Genomic DNA, 13,802 nt, shown 5'->3' on the forward strand with positions numbered 1-13,802 from the left:
CTGGGTTCTTTCCAGCTTCTGGCTATTATAAATAAGGCTGCTATGAACATAGTGGAGCATGTGTCCTTCTTACCGGTTGGAACATCTTCAGGATATATGCCCAGGAGAGGTATTGCTGGATCCTCTGGTAGTATTATGTCCAATTTTCTGAGGAACCGCCAAACTGATTTCCAGAGTGGTTCAGAGTACTTTCTACCATCTGTTTATGCATTCCCTTCCTCAGATTTAATTTGAAAAATGAGGCCCAGTGCTTCCACAGTGTCTGAAATATTATTACTCCAGAACCCAATGTAGGCCAAATCTAACTCAGGGAAATTTAACAGAAGTAAGTGGAAAATCTGGCACCTGATCACAGGGCTTTCAGCCCCAGCCCCTCACATCTAAGCAGAGCACTGTGACTGCAGTCATAAGAATAAACCAAACCTTTCATGGGTTTTAGACAAAAGTGAGTGCACTATGAATCACAAATATAGCGTAGAGATGGAGAGAAGGCTCAGCGTACTGTTGGGGGCTGTTTCTTGCTTAAAGCATGGAAAAAGGCATCCATGCTGAGCTTAGGGTCCAGCAATCTAGAGTACAGTAGCCGTCTCAGAAAGAAAGGCCAGATGAGAACAACAGAAAATAATAACAGTCAAACAATTTCCAAATATGATAGAAGATACCCACAAGCCCAAAGACCTGGCACCTTATACAAGAAACCGTGCCAACACACACTGTAATCAAACCACTGAAAGACAGGGAGGGAAGAGGTCGGAAAAGATATAGGGGGAAAATGATGTATTGTAGATAAAACATCAAAGACAAAGCCAGAGTGTTATCATCAGGACATAGGCAAGGCAGAAGAAATGGTACTACAAGAGAAAAACAGTAAGCTAGGATTCTCTGTCTAATGACAATATTGCTAAAAAATAAATGCATAGTAAAATATTTCAGCTAAGTAAATTTTGAAAGAATATATTGCCACCATCTTGCAGGATAACATGTTAAAGATCAGAAGTACCCATATCCAGCATAATAATATGTGGGCAAACATTTAAAATGGCTTAATCTAGTATACGTACATTTTTTGTTTAAAACAAAAATAATATATACATTTATAATGCACGCAGAAGAGGTGTATTAGTGTAAGTGTGCCTCTGTACAATTCTAACATGCCTACAAAGTGGTCTCTTACACTATATGGTATATGCACATAGACATTTCAATCAACAGAAGGGGTCAGAGATGAGTCACAGATGCACCTACAATATGGACAGCTGATATTGACATAAAGAACTTCTGTTATACTTTTAGAAGAATGTTCAGTGTTTTGATTTTTGCTGGTGGCTGCATAGAAGCATTTATCTGTGAAAACTCACGGAACTTCACCTATGGACAACTGTTTGTGTAATGAATACATCAATAAATTGACTTAAAACACAATGCAAGGCAACTACCCTTCCATTGGTGTGTCGTATTGGGTGTTGGGATGTCTGGTACTAGTGATGAGAGGGTGACTTGACCGAAGCCCATCTGGGGATGCTCTTGATTCTGTGTCTACTGAAGATCCATTGTGAAGGCCCTGGCTCTATAAAGTATGCTAGACATTTGCAGGACATAAGGAACATCCAGAGAAATCCCACTGATACCTACCACCAGGGTACCGGCTTTTAGTCCAGGATCATAGGGAACTCTAAAGCTCTCGGGGAGATTGGAGTTCTGAAGGCTTTCAAGCTTTTGCTTAAGCTGTGAAATAACTGCAATTATCAAAAGCATACAGGAGTTAAGTGAGCACAAGACATTATCAGTACTGTCGATGATATCAGCACTTCCTGACGTCACACCCCTTAGAAGTCCATGTATATCATTTGGGAAATTAGTAGTAGGAAAAGGGATGTAGAGCTCTGCCTTTGGGGATCTAACCATTCCAAGTAGGCAAAGTAAGTCAGAATCACTGTGAACAACTTCAGTGTAAATGTCCCTGCAAAGGCAGAGGGCATATGTGAACACATGTGTAAAACCTCCAGTCAAGAGAGTGTGCTGAGAGTGAACCTATGCAATTGGTGCTGCCATCATCTTTCTAGCCCGTGAGACTTTCAACAGCCCTCTGGTTTGTGGAGCAGACATTTGAACACACTCTTAACTAGAGCTGGGTTAGAGTTCTGCAAATTCTCAAAGGAGGAAGTTAGGGTGTGTACAAAAGATGGGGCAACTTTGAAATTCTCAAGGCAAAACACACAGAGTACAGATTACTGGCTGGATAACAGTCAGAAGCCAGCCCAAACGTAAGATTGTTACTGCTATCGTTAGTAGCTTTGGGGGTAGCATGCTCAATGAACTAGAAAATGATTCAAAGGGAAGGTTATAAATGTAAAATATTCAAAAGCTTTAACCACTGGGCAGGGATGTTAGTGCCTGTTTTAAGTTGACGTGCTAGGTCTAGGTTTGTAAATTGAGTAAAACATACTTTCTAGGTTCAAGCTTCATATACTTTATTGTGTCAAAAAAGATGTGTCAATGGTATCAACCCAAACCTTATAAGAGTGGTTAATTTTCCTAGAGCAGAAGAGACAAGAGGTTGAGAATGACTACAGAGAGGAGGTGCCCACACATGCACACACACCCATGTGTACAAGTGTGAAGGTGACATACATTTATCTATGTGTATTATTCTGAGATGCAAATGTATGTATATGATGAAATTTTAAAATCAACCTAACCTCTCAATATTACCTTCAAATTCTGACTATTTGAAATCAGCACGAAAGTATTTAAAGATGAGGAAAAGGAGGTTTGGAAAAGGAGTTCCATATACTTCTTGTGTGTGGAACTGTTATTGAAAATTATGTCTTCTGTTCACACAAAGTTCTTCAATTTCTCCAAGTTTCACATGCACAACTTCACTTGTAAGAATATATACATTTATGATCACAAAACATCATGTCTTATAGAAGGAGAACTTTAAATCTATTTACTTCATTGAAGATAAGAGACCAAAATGTTTTCTTGGTCACCTTTTGCAAAATACTACTTGGATTCCAGAAAGAAGATTCAAAACAATTACGGCATTTGGAAGGAGAACTGAGAAAAATGCAACCACTGTACCTTGGGAACTGACGTCATACTTCTCAGCCGAGAGCGATTTAATATCAATGGTGACTTTCTGTAACATCTCAATCACATGGACCTGCTGTGTGAAGTCCTGCAACATGGCTGTGCCACAGCCTCGCAGGTACGCCTCCAGGATCACAGCGAACCTCTGCTGATAGTGTCTGGACTGTGCGATCTCACTTCTCAGGAACCAGAACAAGAAGTGACCGATTCTTTTGTTCTGAGATGGGTGCAAGATGGTTGAGATCATGGTGACTAATGCTGTAGGTTTACTGGGCAATTCCTGGTAGCCTAAACGGTTAGACTGTTATCAAAGTGGAAGTACTTACTCTCAAGCCACGCTTCAGCAGGAATCTGGCCAGTGCACTGTCGTGGTACGGTTCAAATTTCACAGCCTACAGGAAGAGCACATTGACATTTGAAGGACTGTACTCTGTGGTGGTCAGTCAGAAGAAAGGCAATGGGGGAAGCCCATGGTTCTGCTTCAGTGGGTCTTTCCAGCTAAGGTGGTGAGTATCTCCCCAGCTACTCAAATCCAGTTCCCTGTTTAGCAGGCACTGAGGGCAGGAGGAGGAGGCACTTGCTTAGCATTCTATAACAGGTGAGGACCAAGCTGGGGCTGGAGGCCAGGACTTGTGATGCACAGTGCTGTGATCTGGGTCATGGCAGAACTGAAGTTGCGAAGGCTTTTCCTCTGCGTGACAATGGCTTGGGTTATTGGAAGGGCAGAGGTGGATACGGCTATGATAATTCTTTAAAGTGAAAGGTAAGGATGGTTATTACAAAGCAAATGGACCACGAAAATGCAGCACCATCAGAAGGCCAGCAGATGCAAACGGGCCAAGGATGAAGATCCTAAAACCCCGTAGCCTCCCTTTTGAGCAGCTCCCATCTGCTTCCTGTAGGTAAACAGCAGCCCCCACCCTGCCACACTGCGGTACAGAGTGCGGTGTCAGACTATCCCTGATTTTCTATGCTTCTCTAGGCAGAACTTGATCTTCATTGCTAGTGTTTGATCATATTCACAGTGTTGGTTCTGGGTTGGATGTTGACTTAAGTGAAATGGCAGCTCTATTTTGAAGAAAGCCAATAAAATGGAAAAAAGAATAAATTAAATCTTGGTGGGTCCCGGTATATTTTTCATATTTTATTTTTCAATAGGCTTGAAATAGCTAATAGTTTTGAAGGCGACAAATATTATTTAATTATCAATGCATATATTAAGCTAGAATGTAGGTAGTATATGTGGGTCTAATATTAAGCTAGAAGATAGGTAATGTATATAAGTCTAATATGGACTATCTTAGAACAGTTCCTTTATAAATAGAAATGATCTTTTCCTCCAAAGAATAGAAGACATTTCCACTGCAGTCCATACTATGGGGCCTGAAGTCTTCTTGTTATGGTCATGGTTCTTCACACTCTGGGTTTCTAATTTGCTCTGATCAGTACTGACCTTAATGTTTCAATGTTAGCCCTCCTTCCAAAAGTACTCCTTTTGGGTGTGGTCAAGTAGGTGCCATAGAACTGCATCTCAGTCGAGTTCTGAGAATGCGGTTACCCAATCAACAGAACTCACTTTAAATGTGTTTTAGGTTTCTAATCTGATAGCTGGTCTTTCTTCATGTTTCACTTCTACAACAATGATGCAGATCGCAACCGAGAGACCATTTTAGCCAGCAATGAGTCATTTAGTTGGAGCTGAAAATGTTTCAAATCGCTGCACAAATGAATATCACTCTTCAAATATAAGCCAACACATCCAAAGTTAATAAGACTGATTGACCTCTTTCACCTAAAATATTTCTAAGAAAAATCTTACTTATCTTTGAATTCTGCAATTTTCTTTGGAAAATTACAAGGAAAAAATTGTTAGACCAAGCATTGCCTACTCTGAACTTTCCCTAGATGCTTTAATCACAATTAAGTGTCACCTGATCCCCTATTTGCTATTGGTATTGTTTGGTTTTCCCAGAAGCCCTTGCCATAATTTCATAATTTTATATTAAACACATGGTGTGTATTTGTGTGTGCTGCAGCAAATCTAAACGTTTGTCTTCTTACTGAAGACATTGTTGAACTGAGGACTGAGCAATCTGTGCCGTACAATACCATTCCCCTCCCCCGTTCCCACCTCTTACTTTCCATTCCCTTGTCAAGCAACACAATGTAAGATGAGAATTACTAAAGTGAGCAGAACTATCGATCTTTAACAACCCAGCTAAATCTCAGGCATATGGCTCACTGACCCCACAGAACCCCAGAGAGCATCATGGGAACTGAGTGAAACCAGTTTCCTGCCTGTTTAAAGAGGGCAGCTACCAAGATCCTACTCAGCACAGTTCTTTAGCAAAATAGCAAAAGCTTGCTCTACCCTAGGGCCTATGACCTCCCCAGCCATGGGCTTTTGACGAGGATTACGGTACCAAGCATGACATTTCCCTCTGTGGAGTAGACCTGAAAGCCATCATGTACTCAGAGTAACTGTGGTCACCTGCACAGGATCAACCCAGTCAAAGTTCTGCCATAGATGGGGTAGATAGGTCTCTAGGCCCTACCTCTTATTGAGGAGCTAGTGGCAGTGGAAAGTTGCTAGGAGAAAAAAAAATCATCCTTTTTGGAAGATGTGGCTACTGGTAGGATTCCTCTGCTCTCGTGGAAGGTTCTACACCCATGGACATGTGGAGAGTGCTTGTTGGACTGAGCAGTTATTAGGGGGAAATGGCATTAACTCGAGAGGGGGGCATATTCATAAGGGCAGGAAGAGAATCTGAAGTGGAAATAGGTATGTATAATCATCTTTCAATGTATACCTATATATAATACTCAAGAATAAAAGCAAGTATTTAAAAGATTCTACCCAGATACAACATGCTGTTCTACAAAGATTTAAAATATCTCTAGCCTGTATTATCCTGCTGCTTGATTCCTGCAAGATATTTGAGGCTGTAAAAAGGACAAAGCCTGGAGTCAGTCAGCCCTTTCATTTCACCCATTGCCCTTTAAAATAAAATATGTGGTCCTGGACACATAGCTTAGTGTCCTTGTATCTCAATTTCCATATGTATAAAATGCAAATCCAAACTCTAATCTGACCACCATCGTAGTTAGTAGTGGAATCAAATGACACAATACACAGCAGTCCATGTAAATCATGAGCCTCGGCCCAAGGAAGTTTGCAACGAGTTCAATCTATCATTAAAATAATTAATGAGGACTATGTAATTTCCACGGGGACAATTCTCCTAAAACGTGAAGGGCAGCACTGGTGTCTTTCAAACGCTCACTGCCAAACCCTCAAAGACAGTAAAAAAAAAAAAATGTCAATGGAAGCAATTACTACTTTTTTGACGTGGCTTCATCGGCACTAGGCTGACTGATCATGAAACTGAACAAAGGGTACCGGATGACGACTGAAAGGGGTGCCTGTGTACATGCAAATGAGCTCTCTGAGAGAGCAGTTCCTGCTAACCAGCAGCCCCTACCTGGACCAGCTGGAGAAGGTAATGTAAAACATCGTCATCCTCTAAGCTCTCCAGTTTCTGAACCGCAATGGCCCGGACGTTCTCGTCTGAAAAGTTGCAGTCCAGGAGCTGCATGGTTAAGCCAACGTCCAAAGCACTTTGATCCCAGATCTCCCTTCTGGCTAACAGCTGGTACGTTTTGGCAACAATTTCTTGCTGCCCCCATTTCACTGAGCTGAATAGCTTAGGGTAAGCCTTCGGATGCTTCAGGCTTTCATAGCGAAAATGCCAGAGCAATTCTTTGTCCTCTGCTGTGAGGGGGTTAAGTGGATCCGTGGCTATGATCGCCTCCAATTGCTTTCGAAGCTGATTGGGCATTTCAGCTCGAACCCTGTCTCCCTCTGGGTCAGGGGTGGGCCGGTGCTTTGGCAAGGCTATGGGGTGACAGTAATTGTCCAGCAGGATGGAAATGGACATTGAGTTGTCCTTGTCAGGATTGGTTGCGGATGTGAGCTTGTCAGCATTGAAGCTGCCCTGCTCCTCTGCCTTGCCAGATATCTGCCACATGTGGAGCACATAGTCCCCGTGGCGGAGGAGGAAACGGTGGTCTATTAACAACAAGTTCACGTAATAGAGAAGCTGGGCTTTGCCCTTGGACTCGGAGCCTGGAGTCTCTGCAGAAGCCTTGCTGGACAGTGATGGGGTTTTGCAGCAGTAGATCTCTAGGTTCAATAGAGCCCCTTTGGGCAAGTCTTTGATTTTGATGCCAAACTCCAGCCACACATTCCAGAGTACCTCTTCTGTGAAAGGTTTTGGGCTGGTTCTCCTTTGGCAGAGGACTTGTTGCCCGTGCTGGATGTTCGCTTCCACAAACACAGTGAGGTCGGTGTTCCGAGGTAGGACAGGGATATCAATGCCTCTGATCTTGACCCTGAACTTTCGGTCGCAGTCCCACAAAGACACCGTGAACACACTCTCGTGGTCCTTGCCATGGATGGTCAGCTGCTCGTGGTAGCCAGTGACTCCAGTGCAGTCATCCACCAGCGGCCATTCTTCCTTCCTCACCTCATCAAGGGCTGGGTCTGGAGGCGTGTCGAGCACCAGGTGTATTTCATCTCCGTTCTTGAGGCACTGCCTCACCCACTGGAAATTTTTGAGGGGCGTTTCACCCACCAGGTACTCATCGCGGCCACAGACTCGCAACACAAAATCCTGCTCACTTTGACTTTCTGGGATATTCATTAGGGACTTCTTCTTGGCCATCTTGGTGAAAAAGCTCTGGAGGATGGTACCAGGAGTATCATCTGCGGAGACCTTGATGGTTTGGGTGGTGGTACCGCGGTGGATGACGATGAAGATGCAGTTGTTGGCAATCTTTTTTGATAGGTAGTCTGGGAGAGGTTTGGACGTTACCCAAGGGTGCATGGCATAGAGTTTGGCATCCCGGCCAGCCACTTCAGCCATGCGGGGAGTAACCAGACGGCGGCGAGTGAACTCTAGCTCATCATCGTGCACATTGCTGATGTCAGTGACGTCATAGCCAATCAGGGAGGTGAGCTGCTTCTGGAAAGCCAAGGTCTCCTCAGAAGGTACGTGTCGCTGTACCACGTGGATCTGGCCAGGGCTCTTGTGCATCAACTTCCAGTAATGCAGGCAGTCTAGGGTTTGCACCACTTGGTACCTGTCATAGATCTCATACCATTGTCCCTTCTTCTGGTAGAGCAGGAGGAATTGGTCCGGGCCCAATCGGTGGTAGAATTCCGCAGCCACACTGGTCTCCAGTGCGCGCAGCCACACCTGAGCTTTCATCTGTTCCACATTGCCATGGCCCGCCACATGCAGCAGCGCTGTTTCTGGAGTCTTGCTGATGCGCTGGCTGGTGGGCAGTACGAACTCAATGGGGATGAGCTCCATGGAAGACAGGCTGCCTGCTGCGCTGCGTGGCTTCATCCTCCGGCGCCGGCGGAGGTTGTCCTCTCTTAGAACCACCGGTTGTTCATAGTTCTCCAGCTCCATGCCCTATGTGACCTGGGAGTGGAGAAACAGAGCTTTGTCAAGAGACACTGCTTCCTGCACATTCCTGTATGATGGCAGAGAGAAGGTGTGGTGGGTTGATGTGAGCACAAGGCCTGGAGTGACCAAGAAAGATGGAGGCAGCGCTGACTTTAACAGCGTTGGTCAGGACGTGAATCTCTCCCAGCCACTTACTGTTTGAGTGATGTAGCCTACTTAATCTCCGAGCCTGATTCCTATATGTCAATTTGATTATTTACAAATAGAAGATGGAGGTAAAAGTTAAATAAGGCAGTGCACCTTTTTAAAAAACCATGCTAACACAGTTTCTTTAGTTTTGCGAGGGTGTGTTTGTGTGTGTGTGTGTGTGTGTGTATGATGTTTTAATTTAATGCACCATGGGGTTGGAGAGATGGCTCAGTGGATAAAAGTGCTTCCTGTACAAACATAAGGTCAGAGTTCATACCCTACCTCCCACATAAGCATTACCATTGTCCCCATGGACCTGTAAGCCCAGGGGTGGGTCTCTCTCTTTCTGTCTCTGTCTGTCTCTAACTTTTTCTCTCTGTCTCTCTGTCTCTTGTCTCTGTCTCTCTCTGTCTCTGTGTCTCTGCCTCTGTCTCTCTCTCTCTCTCTCTCTCTCTCTCTCTGTGTGTGTTGGGAGGAGAACAGAGATGAGAGAACTTACTGGGGCTTGATGTCTGTCTCCCAGCCTAGCTCCAGGTTCAGTGAGAGACCCAGTCTGAAAGGAATAAGGTGGAGAGAGTCTCCTCTGTCCTCTGCAGGTATACTTGCACACCTGCACACACGCATGCTCACACCACACACATATACCACCCTCACATGTGCACAAAAATATGTTAGACCCTCATCTAGCACAGTGTCTGACATTTACTGGCTCAAAATGGCAACTGTTTGTAATACCCTGAAACACACAGATGCATAAGACAGTACAGTGGAGGGCAAAGGCTGAGTCCTAATGTGCCGCGTGAGACCCTGAACATCACTTTGAGAACAAGCCAATGCCGATGCATTTCCTCTGTTCAGTCTCACACTTCTCTAACCTAGACACCCAATCTTGCTTCATCTTCTCTATTTTCAAACTGTCTGAACCCAGTCTCCCTAGTCAACTTCCTGTCTTCTTTCTTTTCATTTTTTCTTTCTATATAAGAAAGCTAGTCATTCCATTCATAAAACTCAAGTGTAGTAAAACTGGTGAAGATTGTAATCAAAGCCGTTTGGAGACACATACCATTTTGGTCATGGAATGCAGAGCATTCCAGCTATCACTGCTATATTAGGGCAGGGGGAGGTGCCAACATACTTGGACTTTCCCAATAGGAACTTTTAGGTAATTTTAACTGAGCCAGTTGGTTTGGCCTGCCTCTGCTTTAGAGGGGACACAGTAGAAGACATGATTCCTGCCCTCCCATGACCCAAAACAATAATTCAGTTTCCTTATGTCCTAATATTTTCATCTCCATAGCAGGAATTTACAAATTTGTTCCCATCATATTACCTATATCTAAGTATTTGCCCTCTACAAAGCATTTAAGCGTAACTATGAACCCATCAACTAATGACTGAAATGCTCAGAGTACCAAAACTAAAAAATAATCCATAAAAATGATTCATAAAATATGATTCATAAAAATTTTGATTTTAATATTTAACATTGCTACATTGGTACTACATTATATTCTAAACCACATTCAAATATTGAAACAAAATATTTCAGAAAATATCATTTACTCTCTAACTGATGTTAATGAGATCCATAATTAGTTATTTCCTGAAGAACAGTGGAGTGTTAATTATATACCCCAAAGGAGATCTTGATTAAAAGCTATAAAAGACAAGTTACATTGGATCTCAACTTATGTACAATTCTTGGCTTAAACTATTTTAAAAGTCAATTCTCCCTCCTTTTAAAATATAATGAAGCTATACTTAGTAAATAAATGAAACCAACTGTCCCAAACAACTGTTGCTTGGTAGCTTAAAGCATTCACTTTGGTCTTTTGGTACATTATAGAATAACCAACAAAGGAAAGAACCATAAACTATTTTGATACTGACATGAACTTAAAATAAAACATGTCCAAATTTAAGCATACAAATATAACTCAGTTATCTGCCTCAGTGACAGCAGGGACTCACGCTATATAGCATGATACAAGGTACAGAAGAGAAAAGGCTGACCAAATACTCACTGGGTTTCCTCATGGCTGGGACTAAGTAGCTTTGTCCTCTTACAAAAACACTGTCTGGACAGAATTCCCAAGCATGCACTTGGTCGACTCTGGAGCCTGGCCGTCACGGGCTCTGTGGCTGCCCCTTTCCGCACAAACAAAAACAGAAAGAACTAGTGCACCTGCAAGCCCTTGCTGGACGGAACTTTGTGGATGTACACAGCCTAAGCGCGGCGAGACAAGGAAACGCAGACGTTCGCTCAGGGGGTTGGCTCAGCTTGAACCGGCAATGGATCCAGACAAAAAGATTCTAGCTGAGAAGGAAGTGTTACTGTTCCAAGTCATACATACCAAGCAAAGAGCAAACAACAGAAAGCAGTCGTACCTGAGACAGCCCTGGAGGTGATGCTGAGGAAGGATCATTTGTTTACTTTAGGAAAACAAAAAACTAATTCAGACCTACCCTGGGCACCTCTCGTCTCTTCCTCTTTTCTGGGGCTCCCTTCATATCCAGATGCAGAGGAAGTGTTGCAGTTACCAGGAAGGAAGTTTTAACCAAGTTGATTATACATGTGATTGCTCATTTTAAAAGTGTCAGAAATGCATTTCCTGCTGAAGCACACACAGAGCAGAGCAGAACAGAACAGAGAATGGCGTTTACCTTACTATTTCTCTCACTTCTTGAATTAACTCTTCAAAGACTGTGAGAGACTCAGACAAACCAAAAATATACCCAAGGCATAAACAAGTGAAGCGTGTGTGTAGCTAGCAATAAGTAGAAGAAAAGGCTACACAGCCACAGTATTGGATAACTTGTTAAGAGCTAAGTGAAACCTATTTCCCTCTGAGAATTCGAATAAGCCCTGCTGTGTGTGTGTGTGTGTGTGTGTGTGTGTGTGTGTTGTAACTGTGGACTGTTGGGCTCAGTCTGGATGCTTGCAAGAGCAAAGCCTGGGAACTCACTTCCTTACATTGGTGAGACCTCCCCCTGCCTCCCTTCTAGACCATTCAAGTCTCAAAATATCACAAACTGAAAGTCCTGCAGCATGCAATGTGTGTGCCTGTCGCTGTTAGGCTGAGTGTGTGTGTGCTGGTGCATGTTGACGGTGGGCTTACTGTGAAAACAAATTAGTCAGACGAAACAGGAGGAGATTCCTCTCCTGACGACATTAGGGAGCTAGAAACTGCCAGCACCAGGCAGGTAATCACTGAGAGATGGCTTCCAGTTTCCACAGGCTTGGAGAACAGGGAGGAGACAGGTTCTGAATTCTTTTTATAGCGGTCCTATATTTTCCAAGTAACCTCAATTCCTTCTACAATCCTAAGCATAGCCAGTCATCCCCCATTTCAGGGGTCTCTATACTAGGGCTTATTCTCCCCGACTAGGCTGTCAAGGATTCCAGCTGGAACAGCAAGAAGGATAGAGGAGCCTCACCCAGCCCTCAGAAGCACAGCCTCATGAGTTTCTTTGAGCTTCGTGGATATCAAGATAGAGTCTCTGATCTGTTCTACTTCCTCTCACGCAGTCCTTGTGATGGTTCGTACAGATTGTAAACTTGACAGGATCTAGAATCTAAGAGACAAACCTCTGTGCATCCCTATCAGCCTGTCTCTAGACTGGCTTAGGTGAAGTATATAAAGGTCCACTCTAAACATGGGAGCTGCAGTTCTGGATGGGAGAAAGCCAGCGAGCGGCAGGTGCTGTTCATCTGCTTCCTGATGGCAGATGCAATGGTAGCAGCTGCTCTATGACCCTGCTGTCCTGACTTCCCTGCCACGATGCACTGTACCCTCAAACTGGGAACCAAAATAACTCCCGTTCTGCCTTAAATTGCTTCTGTTGGGTGTTTTGTCACAGCAACAAGAAAAACAGTGCATGTCCTTTGCGTCTTAGCTTCTAAAATAGTGGTCTAAGAGCCAATAGCAGTGGTCAAGTCTTGATTCAAAGGCTGCTGAATTTCAGATATGTAGAGGGGGTATCTCAGCTTCCCCAAGCATATTTCTATGTAAGCATACTTCCTTGAGAGGTTGGTACCTTTACAAGTCTCAGGGTAGCCTGAATTGTTTAGGGGGGAAGACTTGCCAAGTTATGCTTCACTCAGTGTGTGTGTGTGTGGTGTGTGTGTGTATGTGTGTGTATGTGTGGGGGGGGCTGACAGCAGGTGAAGTGAGTAGGGCTCTTCAGAGGGGACGCTGACCTGAGGGGACTCTGAGCTGACTAATTCTCAGGTTTCCGGGTTTTACACACACATGCCTATGCACACTTTCAGAAATGCTAGACTCAGGCTCTTGGGTCCTTTTTCTTTTGAAAGGACTATTCAGCTAAGTTTACTCATGTGAAAAAATGTCAATTCTCTGACTAAACTTTCAAATACTTTAGGCTTACCGGTGGTTTGAGATTAAATGTCCCATAATCATCTTCAATTGCTCATACAGCCACTAAAATTTACTATTTGTAGTGAATATTGTTAGGCAGAAGTAATGAGACATGCCTTGTGCCTCTTTTCTCTGTGTGTACTTCTCCACATGGAACCTCACTTTCCTAATAAGGAAATTTTATCCCCAGAATTTTGGGGTCAGCCAATCTCCAGGCTACCTCACTTATGTTAGTGGTAGCGTGCTGCTGCTTTGTCCATTCTGAGAGTCTCATGCATCTAGCACTATATTCTCAACGGAGTAATCAGGTTACATTTAGAATACAGCTATCGTAGGAATGACAAGATGGGATCGATTCAAAGCAGAAGACAGAGTAGGCAGTGCTCATGGAGAGGGATGCTCTTTGCATTTGGTCCTCCGAGATTATCCACAGTATTGTTGGCGAGCAGAACACCATGTATAGGCATTGTCTGTCATCATGCAGAAGAAAAGGGTATGTGCAATGTCACTACGACAGTAGTCCAACCATCATGGCACCACAGAGGCACAGGCTTTTGTGTTATATATGTTTATTCTTGTTCATTTGGGGGACCTACTATATGCCAGTTCATCTGCCTTAGCTTTCTAATCTGCTCAAAATGTCACAACCCGCCCCCGCCTATTTTAG

The 13,802-nt window shown here is 43.7% G+C and overlaps 1 protein-coding gene across 2 annotated transcripts in view; it reads right to left on the reverse strand.

The window, feature by feature from the left end:
• The window catches only part of Pik3cg (phosphatidylinositol-4,5-bisphosphate 3-kinase catalytic subunit gamma), a 35,112-nt gene extending 23,821 nt beyond the window's left edge, over nt 1–11,291 (reverse strand). The window contains exons 1-5 of one of the 2 annotated variants that reach the window (XM_021178976.2): nt 11,145–11,291; nt 6,576–8,582; nt 3,420–3,485; nt 3,085–3,310; nt 1,633–1,736 (exon numbers count right to left, since the gene is read on the reverse strand). In XM_021178976.2, coding sequence (XP_021034635.1) covers nt 1,633–1,736; nt 3,085–3,310; nt 3,420–3,485; nt 6,576–8,570 — 2,391 coding nt within the window. In that variant the 5' untranslated portion in view covers nt 8,571–8,582; nt 11,145–11,291. The remainder of the gene's footprint in view (nt 1–1,632; nt 1,737–3,084; nt 3,311–3,419; nt 3,486–6,575; nt 8,583–11,144) is intronic. The other variant, XM_029484962.1, reaches the window with a different exon arrangement.
• Between the last annotated feature and the right edge of the window lie 2,511 nt (nt 11,292–13,802).

Source organism: Mus caroli, chromosome 12 (assembly GCF_900094665.2).
Source record: "Mus caroli chromosome 12, CAROLI_EIJ_v1.1, whole genome shotgun sequence".
NCBI classification, from domain to species: Eukaryota; Metazoa; Chordata; class Mammalia; order Rodentia; family Muridae; genus Mus; species Mus caroli.